The sequence below is a fragment of the Thamnophis sirtalis genome, unplaced genomic scaffold (assembly GCF_051295495.1).
Source record: "Thamnophis sirtalis isolate CommonGarterSnake01/CBP01778 unplaced genomic scaffold, rThaSir2_p1.2 scaffold_3, whole genome shotgun sequence".
Taxonomy (NCBI): Eukaryota; Metazoa; Chordata; class Lepidosauria; order Squamata; family Natricidae; genus Thamnophis; species Thamnophis sirtalis.
Window position 1 is genome coordinate 130,355,992 of NW_028261383.1, and position 24,641 is coordinate 130,380,632.

Here is a 24,641-nt window from a genome sequence, read left to right on the forward strand (position 1 = left end):
GTGTTGTTATTTTAGGGATAACTCCATAAATCCTCAGCCCTGTGTAGAATATGAGAAACCAAATATAGTTTCATCAAGTTTTTACTTGGGTTTCTATTTTGACACTGTTCTAAAATAAACTACTGTTAAGGACTTGCCAAGAGGAACATGATAAGGAACCTCGATCCCTTCCAAAGGTTCAGTATCTATTCCGGCTCTGCTCACCTCTGCTTCTGATATTGTCCCATGTATGTGCAGCATACTCAGCCAATTATAGAATGCATATTCTGCCACATAGCAGCTGGAAATCTGTTTTGCCAGAGCAGTGGCGGTTTGCTCTCCTCACTAGCAAAATCCCTGGGTTGATTTGTTCTCCTCTAGTGAAAGCTGGAATTTTTCTGAGGCAAAGCTTTATAGTGGGAAGACCCTACCCAACCACAGTGGGGACAGTTAACTGATTGGAAGGTTTCTTGAGGGAAGGACTTTGAAGCATACTAAGGAGATCTTAGGGGAGCAGGTTATTAATCTTTGCTTTCTCTTTAGCTAACCTCTGGCTTCAACTGAAAGGGAGAGAATGCTAAACCAACTTAACCCATTTGTTTACTATCTTCCATTTTAAGAAATCTTTTGGTCAGATTCCTTGCTAAACTAAATAAGTTGTTTTTTCTTCTTGTCCTTTATAGTCTTATATAAGGAGGAAGTTCCTCATGTTTAACCTCAGATCATGGTATTTTAAAAGAAAAGATTTGAAAATCAATATTTTAAAATAAAAAAGAAATTTCACTTTTAAAGTATTTAGATTTAAGAAATATATTGTAGATGGCAATACTATTTTTTGTTATTGCTTTAAAAATATGTTATGGGGAAAGAAATGAAAACATCAAAACTGTTTTGCATACACATTCTTAACCTGCACTCCGGCTGAATGGAAACTTCTTCCAATAGCATTTTAATGCCCAGCTGCCAGATGTGAAAACCACAATGACAAAATGAAAGGGCACGTTCCTTAAAAAGAATGTCATTTGTTTTTGTCAATTGCCTGTGGGCATACAGCAGAAAGATATTTTGAGAATGAAAGGCATTGGGAAATTTTCAATGGGTTTGCCTTAGGGTGAATTATAGACTTACTGCCCATAACAGTCCTAAATCAGGATTTCCTGCTTTGTTTGATCTGATAAGGGACAGTCACATTAAAGTCCCAAGCTCAGAAATTGACTGTGGAGAGAGAAGATCTGGTTTCAGCAGAGGGGAAAAAATCTTTTGACTTGCACTCTACAAAAAATCTAATTTGTTTGAGAAGTGATTTGGAGATTAGTAGACTGCAAAAGCTTTGATATCTGTTGGAGACTGTGGGTGAAACCTTTCTTTCGGAAAGTAAAAGGTTTTCTATTCCTTGGTGCTGGGAAAGCAGCTGAAGCTCTCTAAATAACTATTGAACTATTTAAAGATACAGTAAATGGAAACTCAAGCTGCTGCACGGTACAGAAACAGTTTATCTGGCTGCTATAGCTATGTTTGAAAGTTGGGATCCTGAGATTGCTTATGTAGAAGGAAGCTCCATAGAATCCTTTGGAACATATGGAGTCCTTGGTACTCTCTGAGCTTGGTTGTTTGCTTACAGATGTTTCATTATCTGACTAGGTAGCATCATCAGTGCTAGTGAGCATGGGGTTTATTCCAGAGGTGGGTTGCTGCGGGTACGGCCTGGTATGGCCGTACCGGTAGTGGTCAGGAGCAGTTGAGAGCATACCGGTACAGTGGCTTGTTTGGCCCACCCGCCCGCCCGCGCTCTATAGCTGTTTTTGTGGCAAATGGCAAAGTGTGCAAGTACACAGCATGCGGTGCCTGCGAGAGCCCCAAAAAACAGCTGGTTGTCGCAGGGGCGGTGGATTGCACATGCGTGCGTAGCGCTCATCAGGTGCATGCATAGTGCACATCCAGTTTGTGCACGAACAGACTGCGATCAGCGTACCGGTAGCGACAGTAAGAGCAACCCACCACTGGTTTTTTTCCCTATTTATAAACAGAAGCTTGCCTTGCCTGTTTCGGTGGGGTTTGTGTGGTTTCTCCTTAGCAGTTCTTTGATTAGGCTATTGTTTTCTGCTTGATTGATTGTTTAAGGGGGTTAATCCCTGCTTCTATGGGTATTGGCTGCTGGAGAGGATATGTTCTGATCTTTTTGTTTTCTCCCTTAGCTTTTCTGTCTCTTTTGAATGATAAATAAATATAGTTCATTTCTATGTACCTGTTGCAGAGGTGGGTTGCTCCCGGTTCGGCCAAACCGGTAGTGGTATTTTTGCCTTGGTCACAGAACCGGCAGCGACCCAGTATAATTTCAAAAGGATTTAAGTTCTCTAATTTTCCCTTCTTTGTCTCTGACGAATAAACCGAACAAAGAAAAAAACAACAACCATGTGTCTTGTATTTGATTTTCTTAGTTCCCCTCCTGGGAAGCCAGTAGAGAACATCAGAAATTATTTTCATGTGACTGTGACTTGCTGCGATGTAATCAGTTGATCGATTGGGTTGTGATCACCTGACTTGGGAGTACTGCAACAGCCACAACTTTGTGGGCCAATTGTAAGTTCCTCTTACTTGGAGCTGCTGTAACTTTGAACAGTTGCTGAATGAATGGTTGCTGAATGAATACTAGTAGTTCCAAAAGCATGCAATATACATGTTATCATTTTTGTCTTCAGTCAAATAGACAAGTTCAAACAATGGCAATTTATGCCTTGTCATAACCTTCTAATTTGGAATTTCCAATTCATAAATTGGAGATATGGCTTCTGTTTAATACTTCCACATACATTGAAGAGGATAGTACAGGGGGTTGTGGTACTCATAAGCTTTTTAGTAATTCTGACCTAGTTTCATTTCTTAATGCTCAACATCAAGATTAAATGCAATTCATAGTTTCTAGATATTTTGAACTACAACTCACATTCATTATGCTGATTGACATTATTCAAATTTATTAAAAAAACACTTGGGTTTCTATCACTGCTATGTTCTATGCATTTATAAGAATAAGCACAATTGACTTAAGTGGGAATGACTATGAAGTAAAAAAAAACTTTTTAATCTATAATTTCCTATAATTTAATCTATAATTTCAGTCAATTTAGTTCTGTAAAACATAGAGATATGTACTTAATCTCTGAAATCATTACTGTATGTGTGTAATATACGGACTGGGGGGGGGGGAGAGGACCAAAACCATTTTGCTTAGTTTTCAATTCCCTCAACTCAGCATCTGTAATAATACTCAGATTGGATCTTTAAAATGTATGGTACAATGCAGTACAGCACAACTCTATAGACATTTTTTTAGGGCCAAATTATACAGATTGTCCTTGACTTACTGTACTCAATAATTAAGATTAGGCTGCTGCTATCAGATTTGGACTATAACAATCCAGACAACTCTTATTATCCCAGAGTCAGCTGCCTATCTCCTGATTTCTGCAACTCAAGTAAAGTAGCCTTGGATTAGCCCTTGGTTAGTTGCAGAGATACTGTCTTAAAATGAAAGCCAATTCCAGTATGTGTGTTAGATTTATAGCGTATCTTTTCTCCGGGAATTCAAAGAGGATGTGTCAGATAGGTTGGGTTGACAGTGAATAGGTGGGTGACTTGAGGGTCTCTACTATTATCTGCCTCGATATCTAATCCAGACTGGATCATGTATAGTATTAGTAGTGCTACTACTTCATGGCTTTATGATGAAACACAACACGAGCTGGAACTAGTCAGAACAAACAGCTGCCCAAAAAGTCAACACAGTCCTAGGCTGCATTGAGAGGGATAGAATCAAAATCACGTGAAGTGTTAATACCACTTTATAATGCCTTGGTGAGACCATATTTGAAATATTGCATCCAGTTTTGGTCTCACCACCATGTAAAAAAAGATGTTGATAATCTAGAGAAGAGCAACAAAGATGATTAGTAGACTGGAACCTAAAACATAGAAAGAATGGTTGCTGGAACTGGGTATGTCTATTTTGATGAAAAGAAGGACTAGGGGAGACATGATTGGTATTGGTATTTTATTATTTGTATGCCGCCCTTCTCCGGGAGGACTCAGGGCGGCGAACAATTCAAAGGGGAACATAAAAGACAAAATACACATAATAAAATGATAGCAATATTCCGATATCTCAGGGGTTGCTACAAAGAAGAGGGAGTCAAACTATTCTCCAAAGCACCTGAAGGCAGGACAAGAAGCAATGGGTGGCAACTAATCAAGGAAACAACTTAAAACTAAAGAGAAATTTCCTGACACTTAGAACAATTAACCCAGGGCTCCCCAAACTTTGCAACTTTAAGACTTGTGGACTTCAACTCCCAGAATTCTCCAGCCAGATGCTGGTTGGAGAATTCTGGGAGTTGAAGTCCACAAGCCTTAAAGTTGCAAAGTTTGAAGATTTCTGAATTAATCAGTGGAATGTCTTGGATTCAGAAGTTGTGGGTGCTCTTTGTCACTTAAGATTTTGAAGAAGATGGACAGCCACTTGTTTGAAATGGGTTCAGGGTTTTCTGCCTGAGCAGGGGGTTGGACTAGAAAATCTCCAAGGTCCCTTCTAACTCTGTTATCCGAATTCTAATCCTACGCTGAGCTCCCCCCACCTTTTCGCCTTTGTCTCAAAGCCTTCCATCCCCACGACCGGAAGCGGAACCGGCGGAGCTTCAACCCCCGGAAACAGAAGCGGCCGTGTTTCCATGGCGGCAGCGGCCGTAGTTGCGGCGGCTCCCGCGCTCTGGCGGCGGTTGCTGGATTGTTTGCCCCGCGGGAGGCCGTCTCTGGCGGCCTTTTTGGGCAGGCTCTCGGATCGTCTGAGCCGAGGCCGCGAAGGCAGCGCTCGCAGGTGAGGAGGAGGACGAGCGGCTAAAAGCCTGCGCGGGCGCCACTGGATCTTCGCCTTTTTGCGCTCCGGGAAGTCTCCTTTCCGCCCGCTCATAATTCACCTGCATTCCCACTGGATGCAGTAAATCAGTGAGATGCCGTGGCTTGGGCCGAGTCGGGAGAAATCCACGTGGGGACCGATGCAGTTGGAAGTCTGCAATGGGCGCGCGTCCTCGAAGTGTGTGTAGGATTTGCAGCTTCTTTGATCTCTAATGTTGGGTTGCGCATCTGTTGTTGGTAGAAGCTGCAATTCTGTCCTTTTGGAGCATCCTGGATTGTTGGGTGGAGTTGATCTGAAGCAACCGTAGGCTGGCCTAAGAAGCGATTGTTTTATGTAAGAGGAGAAAAAGGACTTGATTTCTAGACGGATTTGTTCAAGTTGCTTGCTTGGGTTCCATCGATCCAGGCTAGAAATAAGGAGGAATCCACTGACAGTTAGAACAATGAATCCGGTGGAGCGGTTTGCCTTTAGAGGTTATAGGTGTCTTCATCGTTGGATGCTTTTAACAAGAGATTGGACAGCCATTGGTCTAAAATGGTATAGGGCAGTGGTGAAATTCATTTTTTTAATGGCATGGTGGGCGTGGCATGGTGGGCGTGGCAGGGAAAGAATACTGTAAGTGTAAAATCTCCATTATTCCCTCCCCACTCTGGGGCCAGCCAGAGATGGCATTTGCCAGTTTTCCCAACTATTCAAAATTTCTGCTATCGGTTTTCCAAAACCTATCAGAACCTGCTGAATTTCACCCCTGATATAGGGTCTCCTACTTGAGCAGGCGTTTGGACTAGAAGACCTCCAAGGTCCCTTCCGACTCTGTTATTCTGATATATAAAGCCTACATTGGGGAGAGGGGTGGTGGTCTTACAATACGCTGAACCATAAACTGATTACCAAGACTGGTTTGCTTAATGTGCTGTGCTAAAATATGCCCAGTTTGTGCCGTTCTTGGCTGATTTTTTGTGGTCCCTCTCCAATAGGACCTTTGAAAATGGATGAGCTCATTTCCTTCATAATGGGGAGGGGAAGCACAAATTTAGTGTAAAGCCTACCATTAGAATTGCACAGGTAAAAAGAAAAACTATCCAAACTTCTACAATGTCATCTGCATTTTTTAAAATTAGTTTCAGGTTTTCCTAAATAACTTGTACAACTTTAATTAGTTTGAAAGTTTTTTTCTCAGAAATATTTTATTTTGATTCTTTTAATTCTTTTACTAATTGATGTAAATTGGTCAGATTACTTATTAGTAATTTAGGTTCAGAATAGAGTCACATTTTAATAAATAATACTTGCTATATCAATTTACTACAGTTCCAAACTTTAATATTCTTTTTTTAATATAAACTTTTTTATTTTTTGTTCTCTATATACAATTATAGGTATACATTCACATAGTTATTATTCTTTTTTTACATTCATGGTTCTTATACATTTGTCATTCCATTTATAGAATTATAATATTCCATTTGGGTTGCTTTGTTTACCATCCCTCGCCTGTTTTGACACCACCTCTCCCTTTATTTTCTCCCTCCTTCCCTTCTCTACTTCCTTCCTTCCTCCTTTCCCTTCTTCCCTTACCTCTCCCCTCCTCCTCTCTTCCTCTTCCCCTTCTCTCTTTCTCTCCTTCTCCCTTCCATCTTCCTCTCCTCCTCTCTATCTTCCTTCCCTCCTCTTTAATAACTTTAAAACTTGAATATTCTGAGTGTGTCCCACCCTTACATCTTTCCAGGACTTCTGTTATGTCGAAACATTTTTATGAAAAGTTTCAATGTCTTCCTTTATATGAACTTGGGGAAAAGTATAACAAGAAGATGCCTGAAAGACATGAGGCTTTGCTACTTCCTCTAAGTCTCAAAAATAAACTTGGACATGCCATGAAAATTAAAAGGAAATCAAGTCCATTCTATTTTGCATTAAAGAAGCAAATCCTGGAAGCTTATAGCCAGATTAAGCAAACATAAGATTAATGTGCATTAGGAGCGTTGGTAGGTAAGGCAGGGAGGAAAAATTATTGTGACCTCCAAAATATATGCAAAAAAGCTTATTGGAGCAAACTGTAAAGGACATTAGAGAGTTGCTACATTGTACTGTATTAGGGAAGATGATAGGTTCCTAGACATGAGAATTGACAGCCACCTGGCAAACCAGGTCAAAAACATTGTAGGAGACACTGGGTCTGTCATTGATTTTAAAAAAACCCAAGAATTGCTTTGGAAAAAAAAAGGAATGTCAGGGTTCCTTGATATGGGGTAGCTGTATGCAGAAGTGATGTTGTGTGAGGTGTGCTGATTTCCAGGTATCTATATACAGAACATGATGAAAAAGTTACCCAAATTACTCAAATCCACTAAAAACTACCTTATTATTTCTTTTTGGTTCATGTGCGGTCAATCAACCAACCAATCAATCAACCAACCAACCAACCAGAATAGAGCTGAAAGGGACCTTAGATGTTTTCTAGTTCGACCTCCTGTTCAAGCAGGAGACCCTATACCCGGGATGGCGAACCTATGGCACATGCTGGCCAGCTGAGTTCAGCCTTTTTTAAAGGCATTTTTTGCCCTTCCCAGGCTCCAGAGGCTTTATAGGAGCCTGGGGAAGGCGAAAAGAGCTCCCCTCCCTCGAGGCCCTCCAGAGGCTTCAGGAGCTTCCCTGAAGCCTCCGGAGCACAAACACAAAAAACCGGCCCTATGGGCAAACCGGATGTTCAGGAACTGACTTCCAGTTTGCTCGTAGGGTTGGTTTAAGTCCTCCGGAGGCTTCAGGGAAGCCTCCTGGAGGTCCCCGAAGCTTCCGGAGGGCTTAAACCGAAGCTACGAGCAAACCGGAAGTGACTTCCGGTTTGCTCATAGGGTCCTTTTTTGCCCTCCGGAGGCTTCCTGAAGGTCCCTGAACCTCCGGAGGGCTTCCGGGGTGGGGCATGCAAACAATGGGGGGGGGAAGCATCTCTCATGTGCACATGTGCACTGGGGGGTCGTGCATTGCATTATGGGTGCGGCATGCCCACGCACGACCCCCCCTGCGCTCCCCCTACTTATGGCACACAAGCCAAAAAAGCTTCGCCATCTCTGCCCTATACCATTTCAGAGAAGTGACTGTCCAATCTCTTCTTAAAAACCTCCAGCGATGAAACACCTATGACTTCTGAAGGCAAGCCATTTCACTGGTTAATTGTCCACACTGTTAGGAAATTTCTCCTTAGTTCCAGGTTGTTTCTCTCCTTGATTAGTTTCCATCTATTTTCTTGTCATGCCTACAGGTCCTTTGGTAAATAAGTTGACCTCCTCCTCTTTGTGGCAACCACTCAAATGCTGGAATACTGCTATCATGTCACCCCTAGTCCTTCTTTTCTCTATACTAGCCAAACTCAAATCCTGCAACTTCATATGTTTTAATCTCCAGGCGTTTAATCATCTTAGTTGCTGTTCTTTACACTTTTTCCAAAGTCTCAACATCATTTTTGTAATGTGACCAAAACTGGATGCAGTATTCCCAGTGTGGCCTTACTAAGGCTTTATGCACCGGTAATAATACTTCACATGGTTTTGATTTTATGCCTTTGTTTATACAACCAAGGATCGTATTAGCATTTTTGGCTGCTGCCGCAGACTGCTGCCTCATATTTAAGTGATCGTCCACTAGGACTCTAAGGTTCCTCTCATAGTTATAGTTTTTGAACCAGATTTCACCTAACGTGTACTTATACCTTTGGTTTTTCCTGCCTAAGTGTAAAACCTTGCTTTTCTCCATATTAAATTTCATGTTGTTGGATAGGGCCCATTGTTCAAGTCTGTCAAGATCTTTTTAGATCCTGGGGTTGTCTTCAAGAATGTTGGCTATTCCTGCCAGCTTAGTGTCTTCTGCAAATGTGATGAGTTCCCTTTCTATTCCCTCATCTGAGTCATTTATGATGATATTGAAGAGTACTGGGCCTAAGATGGAACCCCACTACTTACTTCCCTCTAAGTAGATATAGTGCCATTAAGGATTATTAGTTGAGTATGGTTTGTCAGGCAGTTACAAATCCATCTGGTGGTGAAGTTGACTATCCCACATTTTTCTAGCTTACCAAGAAGTAGGGTGTGGTCTACTTTGTTGAATGCTTTGCTGAAGTCTAAGTATACTATGTCCATAGCATTTTGATGGTCAAAGTATGAAATAAGATTGATTTGACATGATCTGTTTTTAACAAACCCATGCTGGCTTTTAGTTATAATTTTGTTTGTTTCCAGATGTTCACATATTTGTTTTATTATTTTTTCCAGTATTTTCCCAGGTATTGATGTTAGGCTGATTGGTCTGCAATTTCTGGGGTCTGTTATCCCCCCCCCCTTTTTTTTTTTTTACGATGGGAACCACATCAGCTCTCTTCCAATCCTTGGGTAAAATTCCTTGGTGTTCCAGGGCTTTTGAAAGATATAGGATATCTGAGATACCATCTGCCAGCTCCTTCAGAACTCTGGGATATAAACCCATCAGGTCCCGGTGATTTATATTCATCAAGATCAGATAGGTGTCCTCTAATTATTTTCTTGCTTATTTTAATTTTTATTTATAGTTTGTCTTTTACAGTTTGGTTTTTGGTAGGTTGGGCTATAGTTCTTTTTGCGTGAAGACTGATGCAAAAAATGAATTAAACAGCTCTTGCTTTCTCTCTACTGCCTGTTACTTCCTTGCCATCTTCAAATGATACACCCAAAAGTATTGTTGAATCTCTGGACAGCAGATGAAAGTAGTCTTTCTGAAGCTGTAGAATTGAGGTCCCCGATCCCTGCTGCACTGACTGGTACTGGTCTGTGCCCCATTGGGAATTGGACAGTATAAGTGGGGGTGAGTATGTAAAGTTTTATAAGCCCAGGCGCAGAATTAGGTTGTGTGCACAAAACCATCCTCTCTCCCTTGCTGTCATCGCCAATCTGTGGAGCCGAAAAGATTGGTGACTGCTGCTGTTGAAGTTCTTTCAGGCTAAAACTCAGAATGAGATATCAAAAACAGCAAAAAGGTTTCCCCCCCAGTTTTTGTTGAAAATAAAAGGAAAGACAAGGATGGTATACTGCAAGTCCACATCAGCCCTATCAGGTAAAAGAAAGCCAGGATCATGCAGATGTAAGCTATTTTTATTAGAACCACTATAGGAACAAAATCTTACAAATCTGAATGTGTTATCTATCTTCTTGCTTTTGTTTTCATGAGAATGGGGGTGGGAGGGCACTGTCATATTGGGCTTGTCCGAGGCATTTTCATAATTTATTTGGCCTGGGGTCAGATTTTCTTCATCTGATTGTTACCCTGGTAATGAATCTTCCCTCTGTCCTTCAAGGCCATTCTCTTTATCCACTACAGTCCATTGCAAGGTGAAAGAAATGAACTGCTAATTGATGATTGTGAAGGCAAGTGTTCTTCACTCCTATTTCCTGTTTATCTTCTCTCACAAGGGAGATGGTGCCCTTGTTGGTCATATCATTGGGGGAATGAGGGAACTGAGCTGAAGATAGACAAGTTGAAGTTAAGATAATACTTAAAGATAAGTAAAGATAAAGAGAAACATGCTCATCTCCATATCTTAGCTGAGGGAGTCAGTGTTGTCCAAAGACAATTTCCGTGGTCATGTGGCCAGCTTTGCTATACGCATGGAACACTATTACCTTCCCACTGAAATGTTGCCTATTTATCTACTTGCATTTGCATGCTTTCGAATTGCTAGGTTGGAGCTAGGACAAGTAATAGGAGTTCACTCTGCTGTGTGGCACTTGAGTGTCTAACCCACGCTGTCAGCTTTCTGTGGTAGCACCGTGGTTAGAATGCAGTACTGCAGGCTTTGTTTGCTGCCTGCCGGCTTTGTTTGCTGCCTGTAGTTTGGCAATTCGAATGTCACCTCCTCAAGATTGGCTCAGCCTTCCATCCTTCCGAAGTGGGTAAAATGAGGACCCAGATTGTTGGGAGTAATATGCTGACTTTTTAAACTCCTTAGAGAGGACTATAAAGCACTGTGAAGTGGTAGATAAGTCTAACTGCTATTGCTCTTTCCAGCTGACAGGCTCAGCACCTTTAACCGCTGAGCCATTGCTCCCCCAAGATAATACTTAGTCCTTATCCAGAGGGGGAAGGAGGGTGTAGAGAACTACAAATCTAAGTTTGACATTTATACTAGGCAAGAACTGGTTATTATCAAGCAGCTTCTTTGTGTGTATTTTACAAGCTTGTTATCAATAACAGGTATCAGCGTGGGTGTGTCACAAGCAGTTCATGCTAATCTAACCATATTGCTTTATTTTATAGAGATTAATAATAATAACAGAATAATAACAGAATGACAGAGTTGGAAGAGACCTTGGAAGCCTTTTAGTCCAACCCCCTGCTCAGGTAGGAAGCCCTATACCATTCCAGACAAATGGTTGTCCAATCTCTTCTTTAAAACGTCCGGTGTTGGAACATTCAAAATTTCTGGAGACAAATTGTTCCACCGATTAATTGCTCTATCTGTCAGGAAATTTCTCTTTAATTCTAGGTTGCTTCTTTCCTTGATTAGTTCCCATCCATTGCTTCTTGTCCTGCTTTCAGCTGCTTTGGAGAATAGGCTGACTTCCTTTTCTTTGTGGCAACCCCTGAGATATCAGAACACTGCTCTCATGTTTCTCCTAGTCCTTCTTTTCATCAAAATAGACATGCCCAGTTCCAGCAAGCGTTCTTTATATGTTTTAGCTTCCTGTCCCCTAATCATCTTTGTTGCTCTTCTCTGCACTCTTTCTAGAGTCTCCACATCTTTTCTACATCGTGGCAATCAAAACTGAATGCAGTATTCCAAATATGGTCTCACCAAGGCATTATAAAGTGGTATTAACACTTCATGTGATCTTGATTCTATCCCCTCATTAATGCAGCCTAGGGTTGCATTGGCTTTTTTGGCAGCTGCAGCACACCACTGGCTCATATTTAAGTGATTGTCCACTAGGTCTCCAAGATCCCTCTCACAATTACTACTATTGAGCCAGGTATTAGCAAAATGTAGTTGGACCTCAGCAAAGTCTTTGACAGACTGCTTCATATTTTTGCTTAATAAAATGGTACAATATGGGCAGGATGATACTCCTGGTAGATGGGTTCACATCATGAACGGCTCCACTTCAGCTTGGGCAGAAGTGTGGAGGGCTATAATATGGTGTCCTGGGCCCTATGCTGTTCAGCATTTTTATCAGTGATTTAATGAAACAGTTGTGAAGGGCCACGTGTAAAGTTTGCATATGATACAAAATTAGAAGTTCTGGCCAGTACTTTAGATAAGAGAGAGAAAGTTCCAAAAAACCTAGAGAAGAACCGTGAATTGAGATGAATAGCTTGGAATTTGGGGAGGGGGGGGAGATACAGTATGTAAAGCTCAAGTATTGGATGTGGGAAACCTGGCTTGGCAGTAATACACATGAAAAAGATATGTCTGTCCTTGTTGGTCAGTGAGACAGGCTACCACATGAAGTAGTGAATTCTCCTTTGCCAAAGATCTTCAGATAACTATATCACCGATCAATGCTAGTGGATTCTGCACTGAGTAAGCACAGAGGGTTGTGCTAAATGACCTGCAAAATATCTTTTAACTCTATATTTCCATGATTTTTAAAAGATGGTTTTTAAGATTTCTATTTAGTAGTGTGTCCATGTGATGCTGGTGAGAGCAAATTTATTTCTTGTACATTTTATTGCAGCTTCTATGACAGTAAAGACTTTTGCGCCCAGGATCACCCAATAATATTTTCTTGTTTTGGATTATTCAAATGTGGGATGTTAACAGTGCTTAAGTGTGGAACTCTCTCATAACTTCTTGGATATGTCCAGGTGTTTTCTTGGCAGCAATAGAAAAGTAGTTTCCACTGGCTTTTCCAGGATGTTTTTTCAGTACTTCAGTCCAATCTAGTTTCCTGGTGGTCCTGTCTATTCCTAACTAAAGTCTGCTAAGCTTTTAAAAACCAGACAAGATTGGCGCTGTACCGCCACATTTCGTAGTTTCAGTTGAGGAGAATATTTGTAGCTCATGCTTGAAATGATGGGTCCCTGGTGCTCTCTGAGTTTGGTTGTTTTCACACAGTTTGGCTTGATAGTACCAAATCTGTAATACAGGTAGTCCTCGACTTATGTCCACAATTGACCTAAAAATTCTGTGGCTAAGCAAGACAGCTGTTAAGTGAACTTTGCCCCAGATTATGACTTTTCTTGCCACAGTTGTTAAGAGACTCACTTGCAGTTGTTAAGTTAGTAACACAGTTGTTAAATGAATCTGGCTTCCCCATTGACTTTGCTTGCCAGAAGGTCACAAAAGGTGATCAAATAGTACCAATTCAGTAATTCAGGTAGTCCTCGACTTAGGACCACGGTTGAACTCAAAATTTCTGTTGATAAGAGAGGCAGTTGTTGAGTGAATTTTGCCCCATATTATGACCTACCTTGCCACAGTTAACTGAATCACTGCAGTTGTTAAGTGAATCTGACCTCCTCATTGACTTTATTTGCAAGAAGGTCGCAAAAGATGATCACATGACCGCAGGACACTTGAGCCATCATAAATATGAATCAGTTGCCAAGCAGCTGAATTTTGATCATGTGACGATTGGGGATGCTTAAGTGTGTCATACACGTACTTTTTCTCCTGCCACTACCACCTAAACCAGGGATGGCCAACCTTTTTGTCCTCAAGTGCAAAAAATGCGCATGCATGACAGTGCACATGCGTGTGTGCCCACACCCATAATACAATGCATGAGTGACCTTCTGCGTACCCTGCACCTGTGCATGGGTGTGTGACCTCCTGCGCACCCCCCATGCATACATGTGAGACCCCCCCTGCTCTGTTTTGGGCCTGCTGGCACAAAAAATGGAGTGTGGGGGGAGGCGCCACCCCCCATGCTCTCCCTGCCCCAATGCAGGCATACGCTGTTACAGATGTCATGTTGGCCTTATGAGCAGCTTTATTCCTCTCTAGCATTCATCTCCATTGTTCAGTGATGTATTTCCTACCTCTCTAGGATGTACCTCTACCTGCTCTGTTCCTGTTGGATGTATATAGTTATATTCTTGATGGCTTGTATAGAGTTTTAACTGCATTTTGATTAAACAACACATTCTGCAGAGACCCCAAAATCAGATGGCCAGTGGAAGGCGCACGCACATGCACAATTAAACTCAGCTAGGATGACGGCTTGCAGGCCAGCAGAGAGGCCTCCACGTGCCCCCTGTGGCACGCGTGCCATAGATTCGCCATCACGGACCCAAACCAAATCAGATTTACTATCCTATTTCAGTGGTAATATCTGGGGCACTGTGGAAACTATACAATAGGTTAGTTTAGGCACCAGTCTCACTTAGCTGAAAGGTCTCCTCCATTATTTACATGTATTTTTGAATTTGAACTGCATCCATCTTTGTTTCCCTAAAGCTTCAAGCTTCCTGTCCCATCCCTGAGAGCTCCTGTGTTGTCAATCCTCTGATCTGTCAGTTCTCTTGTCAATGAAAATATTCTGATGTTAGTAAGAAGTTGGGAAGATGGTTTTCCTCCCTTCTCCTTCTAGGGCCCAAAGTATAGTTTTTCTAAAACTCAATAGTAACCCTTAAAACAGGATGGAGTCTGGCTCAGTGGATGGGGAAGAAACCTTTTCTTCTGTTAGATGTCACTTGCAACCAGGTTGAGAAGGATCTGCCTGGGGAGAAGTAAGTTTGAAAGTCAGTGGTATAGGGTAGGTTACATGAGAAAGACATAGGACGTTCTTTTCCAGTTTAGATTATTATCAGAATTGTAGGCGGATATGAAGAGCCACAATATTTGCTTCTTTTTGGAGGCAAACAGAGTAACCCCCTCAGGCTTGTATTTCTAAGTCCAACAATATGCAAGTTAGAAACATTCCTAATTGAGACAAGACACTTCAAATAGAACAGGCTCTGCTGTAGAGCGGAGATACTTCATAATATTAAGAGAGTTTCACCTCCCATTGCTACAGAGGCCTTTCATCTTGGTTTATTGAGATAATCGCTGGAGGAGTATGAGGAGAGGAACACTAGAACACAGCATGACCTCCATGAATGATGAAATATTGCTGAAACGGCTTGGCCTTTATTTTAGAACTGAGTCAGTCTGGAGGATTTTGCTTTTACACATGGTTTTTGCTTACTATGATTTTCTTGATCTCTAAATTTAGGATTCATGTTGCTTATTTTTGACATACTAGAGCCATCCAATATAATTTATATCGTTTACATCCTATTGAAAATAAGACCCGTTATTTTTTTTTCCTCCAAAAGAGGCATCAGGTCTTATTTTCAGGGGATGTCTTTTCCACTTGCTGCAGTGGTGGCGGCACCGACAGCCCCGCCCAGCAAGAGCCCACTTCTTCTGCAGCTGTTTGCCGCCACTTGCGCATGGCACCCCCAGCCTCCATTTTGCCATCAGAAGCTTTCAGGAAAGGCCTCTGCAGCCAAGAAACGAGCTCCGAATTGACGTGCGTGGCATCTCTCCCACCCCCCAGCCTCTATTCCACCCCCAGAGGCCTTTCCTTAAGTTTCTTGGCTGCAGAGGCTGCTTTTCTGAAGGCTTCTGATGGCAACACGGAGGCCAGGGGTGACACATGCGAGCGGTGGCAGGGGCTGCAGAAGAAGTGGGCCAGGAAAGTGAGGCAGATGTTGGGGCATTGGAGGCCTGGCTACAATTATCGTAAAGTAAGCAAGTGCGGGGCATGTGGGGCAGCACCCCCTCATCCCCACCCATGGCTTGATATTTACCTGTGCGCCTCGTCCCATCTCATGCAACCGGATGCAACAGAGTAGGCGGGGTCTTAACTAGGGCTTATTTGGTGGTGGGTATTAGGGCTTATATTGGGGGCATATGAAAGAAAATCAAGCTAGGGCTTATTTTTGGGCTAGGTCTTATTTTCAGGAAAACAAGGTACTTGTAATAATAGCTATTTTCGAATGGTTTATATTGCAGGAATTTTTCTGGTGGGTTACTGTTGTTTTTCTAATTGTTTGGCAAGATGCTCTTACTTATGTTAAGCAGTGTTCCAATATCTCAGGGGTTGCCACAAAGAAGAGGAGCTCAACCTATTCTCCAAAACACCTGAAGGTAGGAGAAGAAACAATGGATGGAAACTAATCAAGGAGAGAAGCAACCTAGAAATAAAGAGAAATTTCCTGACAGAAAAATTAATCGACGGAATGACGTGCCTCCAGAAGTTGTAGGTGGTCCAATACAACATTTAAAGAAGAGATTGGACAACCATTTGTCTGAAATGGTTGGGGTTTCCTGCTTGAGCAGGGGTTGGACTGGAGGACCTCCAAGGTCCCTTCCAACTCTGTCATTCTGTTAAGTTTCCTAACAAACATTAAAACTACAGAAGTTAAATTAAAATTTTAGGTAATTGAAAGAGCATACTTGGATTTATTCACTTGGTTATCATACTTAAGTGAGAAAAATTATTAATTTTATGGTCTCCTTTCCCTACAATTTTAAGAATTAGTTTGTGAGGGTGACAGTGGAGCATTATTTTTATCAACCTTACTACATCTGAAGTATGTAGAATTTTGGCCTGTGAGTTTATATTCTATGTCAGAAATCATTTACGTAGTTCAGCAGAGTGAGAAGAGGATATATCCTGACTTTGTAGACAGTTGCTAATGTTAAACCCACAACTTGCTTTTTAATTCTTTGTAAATTGCTTTTTTGAACCTTTTATGACTTCATAGGAAGTTCTTTTTAATTTCTTTGCAAGTTCCTATTAATTCTTTACAACTTCTTCTGCTATGCATTACTTCACCGTGGAAGTAGTCCTTCAAATACCAGGGTCATCTTCCTCATTCTTAAGAAGCTGAATTTATAAACTAATAAAAATGTGAAAGATGAAAGAAGCCGAGTTTATCAACGTCATTAGATGCTAAAGCAATAAAAACTATTTCCTAACTTATAAATGTAGATGTACAAGCTTTTCATCACAAATTTTAAATGAGTGAAGGTGTTTAATTTACTTAAATTTCTTAATCAGCATCCTGGTCTATAAAGTGATATTGTGAAAATTTTGACTCCCTTAACTTCTGTTTTACCACCAGCACCTGAGAAGTAGTTTGACTTGCTGGGTTAATTGGCTTATAAATACACTGTATGTAAAATATTTTTATACCACATAAAACACACATACTGAACTAGTTCCTTTTTTCTCAAGGAGGAAAGATTTCTGAATAATGCTTGATGCTTTGTCTTGCATTATCTGGGAAAAATTACTTGCTGGTGTTACAGGAAGTGCATTGCGTTCACATTGGTTCTTTATTTTCTCAGCAGATGTTCTGGGTCCTTGCCAGTAGTAAAACTCAATATTTTGAAAGCAAACATTTTTACCCCTAAAGTTGTACACTATGGAAACAATAAACAATGTTTTTGCATTTATAAATTTCCTTAATAGGCCCCTGTTGGGTGAATCCCAAGTCATAAAGAGTATAATCATGTAAAAGTGGTTGGATGGATTACACACAAATTGGAATAGGAGCACCAAGATACTTAGCAGCCTGATTTTCTAATACATACTCTTAATAGATTTCATGGGAATAAGATTTTTCTTGTGGATGTACCTTGTCTTCACAGTTGTGATGGGATTTTGTGCTGTAAATGTGTACATTCATGAGGGAAAATACATATTCTCAAGGTAAGTCCTTTTATGCAACCATCGAAGCCTCTAGCTCATGCATTATCATGGACATACTGGTAGTTGCATGTGAGCCTTATTTTTCAATAGAATATTCAGTTTGTGCATTTTAAGCAGGTCTGTATTATTGGCTCTAAAAAGATATTTGTACTATAATACAAAATAGGGACATGGTGGCTCAGTAGCTAAGATGCTGAGCTTGTCGATCAGAAAAGTCAGCAGTTTGGTGGTTCAAATCCCTAGTGAGCTCCCATTACTTGTCCCAGCTTCTGCCAACCTAGCAGTTCGAAAGCATGTAAAAATGCAAGTAGAAAAATAGGGATCACCTTTGGTGGGAAGGTAACAGCGTTCCGGGCACCTTCAGTGTTTAGTCATGGTGGCCACATGACCATGGAGACATCTTCGGACAGCGCTGGCTCTTCGGCTTTAAAACGGAGATCAGCACCACCCCCTAGAGTTGGGAACGACTAGCACATATGTGCGAGGGGAACTTTTACCTTTACTTTACCTACTATGATACAGAAATTAAGAAGATATGTTTATATTATCCTCTGTATGAAAAGTTATTGGCTAAATAAAAGCATTTAAAAAAGAATATGGAGACAGGCTTCCATTTGATTTGCATGTTCTTTTCTATGATGCATTACAGTCAGATTGCTTAAGACTGACGAGGAGTGTCAAACCCGTGGCCAGTGGGCCCGAGGTGTCATGCACAGGTCATACCCACCCCAGCTCCGCGAAGGGGGGAAACGTCATAAAACATCACGTGATGGCAATGTGACGTGGCGAGTTTGACACCTGTGGCTTAAGCCAATTCCTTTTAGAGTTATGTTCATTGTATATAATATTCACTTCGTTCTAAATTTAAGTCAGATGACAACTTCAGGAATTTGGTAGTTCAAATTGTACTCATGCGTTATGAATTTTTGGAGAATTGATGCTATAGCTGTTATGTATAAATTCTGTAAAATAGTTTATATTTCATTAATATAGTTTTGTGTTTATCAGATGACAATTTGTTTTTAGAAACAGTTTCCTCTTTGATTTCATTTCGCTTTTAATTTCTTACAAGTCAGATAGCATCCAGAAAGACATAGACTTAAGCAATATGTAATATCCAGTAAGCATGACTCAGTTGAAACAAGGGCAGACTGATAATCTGGGGCCACATGTCCATGCTCACTCTTCTCTTGTTTAAGGAAGTTACCCTTGAGTCTTTATTGTTCATTGGCATCAATATGTTAACAATAAAATTGGTTTCCCAGATTCAGTCATAACATATGCAGAAATACTGTAATATACACTCAGGCATTCCAATGAAACAAGAGTCATTAGCAGAAGTCACTCTAATGTGGTTTATGTGTGGGTGATAAATGCCATGAGAAATATCCTGTTAATCTCTCTTTGCCTCTGATAAAGTTGTTGCAATTTAACAAGTATTATGGTGCTTTGAGTTCATTCCTAATATTAGTCAAAATCCTACTTCCTAAAAATAGAGATTCCAAAACCCCCAGATTTATTAATAGTAGAAAGTCAAATTCAGAAAAGAAAGGTATGATTTTCAGTTCATTTTCCTTTCTGGATAATGTTGATTTTAATATGCGCTACTAGTTGCTTTCTACTTAGATCACTGATTTGAAATACCCTGTTTGTCTGAAAATAAGACCTCCCTGGATACTAATCCCAATCGGGCCTTCGAGCGCATGGGCTAAAATAAGCCCTCCCCAAAAATATTACAACACAGCAGCAGCCATGAGGTGACCACGCTTGCCTCCTACACCTCAAAAATAATAAGACCACCTTGAAAATAAGGCACTTATTTTGGGGGTCAAAAGAAAATAAGGCCCTGGGTTTCTTTTTGGGGAAACATGGTAGATTAAAAAATTTTAAATGGCATTTCAAAAGTGTATCTTTGAGCCAGCATATTTGACATACTGTACGTTCTTTTAAGTACTTCAGTTACTCTAAGTGTAATCTAGCCAAAATAATTTATTTACAGGAAGGAAATCAATAGCATCTTCATATTTAAATTTTCACAAATAACTATGGGTACCTCAAGGCTGCTATTTTCTTAAAAAAAGAATTGCAATGCTACTTCACGCTAGATAACAATGATGGATAATTCTTGAATCACGGAGAAGCTTAAAAATACTACAGTCCTCTGTTTTATGGGAAAAAAACATTGAAACTATGTTTTGGAATCAGATATAACTAGATTAATTTCTTAAAATAAATAGGATCTGTACCCTATACACACACACACACATCTCTGGCACACACTTTAAAGCAGCAGTTATTTTGTAACCCCAGTTATAAAGTAGATTAATGATAATACTGTGTATTGTCCTAAATGCATGTCCATTATCAATATATATGAATCAGAGGATTGATGCTTCAGAGGAAATAGGGAAGGCACTAGTATGCCTTACTGAAAGAAAAATATTGATTATGTTATATAAATGTAAGTGTAGAAATAATGTGCTTTTTTTTCTTGTAAACCAATATGTATAGCCATGATTCCATGAATTCTAATTGTGCTAGAACTAGGAGTTGGAATAACTTTTTTTATTAACATCTTTAATATAATATTTTAAAAAGTTACTTTTTACATGTGCACAATGACTTTTTAAAATACCCTAATTTTATCATGATAGATAGTCTAGGCTAATATTGGTTAAACCTCAGTAGGACACTGTTTTTTCGCTGCCTTTTGATTGCATGTTTCAAAGATTTCATTGGGGAAGTAATTTGTGAAGTTCTCTTTTTAAGCTCAGGATAATGGCAACATTCCTCCAGATTACTGTAATTCACTATTGCCAAAGAAATGCCCGTCCCCACAAAACTGTTGAAAACAGAGTAGCTAGGAATTCTTGTACACACTGAGTCAGATCTCCATTGTATGAATAGGCAATGACAAAGCGGTGGGCTTTCTGGGAAATGCAGTGGCAAACCATTTTTGGTTTTGATTTTTTCTCTTTTTTTTCTGGAGAATAAGGGGGAAGGATGCATGCAAACCTTGTATAGATTTAACATTTTTCTGTGAAACAAGTGAAATCATCTTCCTGGCACCTGTGGTCAATTTATGCTTTGGACTGAGAGTTCCTCATAGTTAAAGAGTTCCTCCTACAATGCTGTTTCGTTTAAGCATTTTAGGACTTTGTAGTGAGACGGGGAATACTTTGGGGTAAACTATGACCACAGAGCGGTGTGGTACCAGGATGACAAGTGAAGCGGTGGTTTCTGTGTTAGAAATACTTTGATGATACGTATATAGTAATGTAAAAATTACTTAGAGAAAAAAATATTTCCTTTAAAGTCATTTGATTTTTTTTTCATGTTATGGTAGGAAAATATTAGTCAAACCTGTATTAGTGTTAGAAACTGGCTATTCTGCAGTTAGATGTGCCTCTTCAAGCTTCACTGGTTGTTTATTAAATTTTTATACAAATGCTCATATAAAGAAAAACTTGAAATACAGGATAAATAATAGTTAATATAAAAAGAAATGATATACATTTAATATTAAGAATCCAAATACATGATAATGGATTAAAATAATAGTTAAATATAAAACATAATTTGGTAATTTAGAAATTATATGCATTTAATATTAAGAATCCAAATTTGCACGCTCAAATTTGCAGCCCTTGATTAGTTTTGTACATCATCCCAACTATGGCTTACCATCGTGGCGGCAAACCTATGGCACGCATGCCACAGGTGGCACACGTAGCAATATCTGCGGGCACATTATCTGTCAGCTTCAGCGCGCATGCACGCACCGGCCATCTGATTTTCGGTCTTCCGGAGGGCCAATGGAGGCTGTTTTCAGTCAGGAAAGCCTCTGGAGCCTGGGGAGGGTGAAAACAGCCTCTCCTGGCCCCCTGGAGGCCCCCCAGAAGCCAGAAACGGATCATTTCTGAACTTCTAGTTTACTTGTTGGGCCCGTTTTTCACCCTCCCCAGGCTCCGGAGGCTTTCCAGAAGCCTGGGGAGGCCAAAAACTCCCCCCCCCATGTGGGGCACTCATGCCCGCAGGGGGAGTCATGTGCACATGTGCTGGGGGAGACACATATGCAGGTAGGTGCGTGGAGTGCATTGTGGGTGTGGGGCACATGGGTGTGTGCTATCACACATGCATGCACACTTTTGGCACACATTTACAAAAAGGTTCCCCATCACTGGCTTAGCATGTGGGAACATAGTAATTCAATCTTCCAACAAGAGTAGGCTGTAAAACAAGGAATGTGAGTGGGGCAGTGGTCTATAATTTTGTAAAGTTGCTGCATCTCCTCCTGGCATCACAAAATAGTTGAAGAGCACAGTTGCATAGTCCTAAGAAAAGGGGTGGCTGCTTTAAAAGCCTGCAGAGAGGTACTGTGTTTGTATTCTTGAACACTCCAAATTATGTGTTTGGAACTGAATTCAAAGCATGGGTTTGTGGTGTTTTTCTAATTAAACAATATAGCCCTGTCACATGCGGCAAATCAGAAAAAAGTTGCATACTCTCATCCAGAATCATTTATTCTAGAAAGACATCTGAAGTCAATGAAGGGAATCAGCTAGGAGAACAGTCTACTCATTTAGGAATTGTCAGCATCCCTCCATTATATAATTAGGAAAGAAAGACCAAGAGATTCCATGTATTGGAAATCAAAAGTACTTTTACTAATTACAAATGGTTAGCGAGCAGTTGCGAAGCGAAGTCTGTTTAATTAGGCGCGAAAGCAAATGATATATAGAATAGTCCATTCCCCACCCCTTGGGATCATAGCCTCAGGCCAATCATAAGTCCTTCAAGTGTCAGGTGTGAGATAACTTCAAAAGGCATCACGAAGATGGAATGTCGGGGCCGTTGGTCCAGGCGGGAAGCACCCACGCATGCGTAGTCCAACCATCTAGCAATTACTAGAACATTCCTCCAACACATCGAATAACCCCTCCCAAATACCAAACCCTCCCTCCCCGTTTCATGACAGCTGAAGCAGTAGCAAAGCAGAAGCTGACAGGAATATTTTAAGAACTAATGGAACAATTGTTATTAATTTGATTAATTGGTTTTTAATTACTTTTATTTCATTTTATCCCATTTAATTCAGTATGATATATCTATATGTATATATTTATATCTAAAATATCTATCTATCTCCCTCTCCCTACATATACTCACTCTCTGTCTCTGTCTGTCTGTCTGTCTGTCTGTCTCTCTCTCTCTCTCTGTGTGTGTGTGTGTGTGTGTGTGTGTGTATCCTATCTCTATCCATCAATTCTTATTTTCCCCACATTAATTCTGTGACATGGCTGGGCTGCAAGAGAGAATGGCTACAGTCACCTACCTGGCTTCTATTCATGGTCTCTCTAGACTAGCACCTTAACTAAAATGGCTCTCTATTTTAGTAGTATTTATGTGGTTTCTGTTGCTTTTTCTTTTTGTAAGCAGCCAATTACGTATATATTTTAACCATGTTGGTGGTTTATTACTAAGTAGGTAATTGCTTAGTTTCCACATATAAAGTATAGGGTAGGTGCCCCTTCTTTGCCTGCAGACTATTGTTTCTATTTATACCAAAAACCTACCTGTAATATAGGTGAAATATGGACTGAGTATATCACATGTCTACAGGCTTTAAGAGAAAACCATATATGTTGCTAAGCTAATCTCTTTTTTTTTAATTAGGTCGTCATGGCTGCTATTGGCTCCATTACTCACATCTGCAGTTCCACAGCTGATTCTTCCCACAAATTGCCTTAGCCCTGAGGGAACACACATATTTCAATGGATCAGAAACTTGGTTCCAGAATTTGGTATTGCTGGCTCCCACATCAAGGTACTTTCATCGCCAGCCGAATTCTACGAACTTATGAAGGTGATCTCAATATTTTTCTTTTGCATGTTTTGTCACTGGTTTTGTTATACTACATAGCTGATAACCCAGCATTGTCCGGGTATTTATTTATAGGGGCAAAATGTCTGAACCAAACATAATTTCTAATGTTGGATTTGCCCCCTCACAGAGGGAGCCCCCTTGGGGAGTACTGTGAAGCCGTTACCATGTAAACTCATTGCGCTGTATAATAAAAGCTATTTTATGGCAGTACAGTAGAAGCCATTTGAAGGCACAACAGGCTGTATCATAACAGGATCCCCCCCAAAAAGGGTATTAGGGGTGTCTTACCCCCACAGTATTTGTTTCCAGAGAGTAAGTTATCTGTGTACCAAGTTTGGTTGAAATTGCTCAAGGTGTTTCAAAGTTACGCTGGAACATACACAGAGAGAGAGAGAGAGAAAGAGAAAGACAAAGAGAGGGAGAGAGTCATTCACACACACACACACACACACACACACACACACAAACTGTATATATGAGACAGGATTGTTCAATGGTTCTGTTGTGGTTCTAAAAAATCTTTTCAGGCTTATAAGTTAAAGTAATTTTATCTTACCATTCCTTGGTGAATTAGTTACTATATTCAATTCTTAAGACTAAAGAAGAAGAAAAACTAGTGTAAATTTCTTTCAATAAAGTGAGACATGAAAAGTTACAGTCTTGTAGCTCAGTGTTGCTTGTTTTAATGTGTCAGTTATTGCCATCTTTAGGTAGAAAAACCAGTAGCTGGGCAGAGAAAGACTCTTGCTTAAAAATATCGAGCTATTTTTGCCACATGGGTGCTGCTAACTTTATTTATTTAATTTTTTCATTACATTTCAGCATAACATGTTAAAAAATAATAATCCCAAAATTATTTTTCCCCCAGTTTCTATCAAGAAGTAGGTGCTTCTAAGTTTATAAAAGTGGGACTTTTAAAGTATTTTTTAAAATGTGAGTGATTGTATTTAACTTAGTACATTAATACATTAGTACATTGTATATAACTTAGTACATTAACTTAGTACATTAATGGCTTTCAAACATTTTTTTCTTTTTTAGAAGATAATAAACATTATTAAGAATAGAAAACTGTCAGTTTGTATATAATTAAAAGTGATGAAAGAGGATCAACCTATCCAGTATTAGCAGATTTGTCTTTCTTGACCTTCTAGTTGACAAGAGAAATACAGTATACTCACTTGCAACCAAGAAACTT

The 24,641-nt window shown here is 40.2% G+C and overlaps 1 protein-coding gene across 2 annotated transcripts in view; it reads left to right on the forward strand.

Moving 5' to 3' along the window:
- The first annotated feature begins 4,696 nt into the window (after positions 1-4,696).
- The window catches only part of PGS1 (phosphatidylglycerophosphate synthase 1), a 45,312-nt gene continuing 25,367 nt past the window's right edge, over positions 4,697-24,641 (forward strand). For both annotated transcript variants that reach the window (XM_087710101.1, XM_087710103.1), the window contains exons 1-2: positions 4,697-4,849; positions 23,233-23,422. In XM_087710101.1, the coding sequence (XP_087566227.1) occupies positions 4,704-4,849; positions 23,233-23,422 (336 nt within the window). In that variant the 5' untranslated portion in view covers positions 4,697-4,703. The remainder of the gene's footprint in view (positions 4,850-23,232; positions 23,423-24,641) is intronic.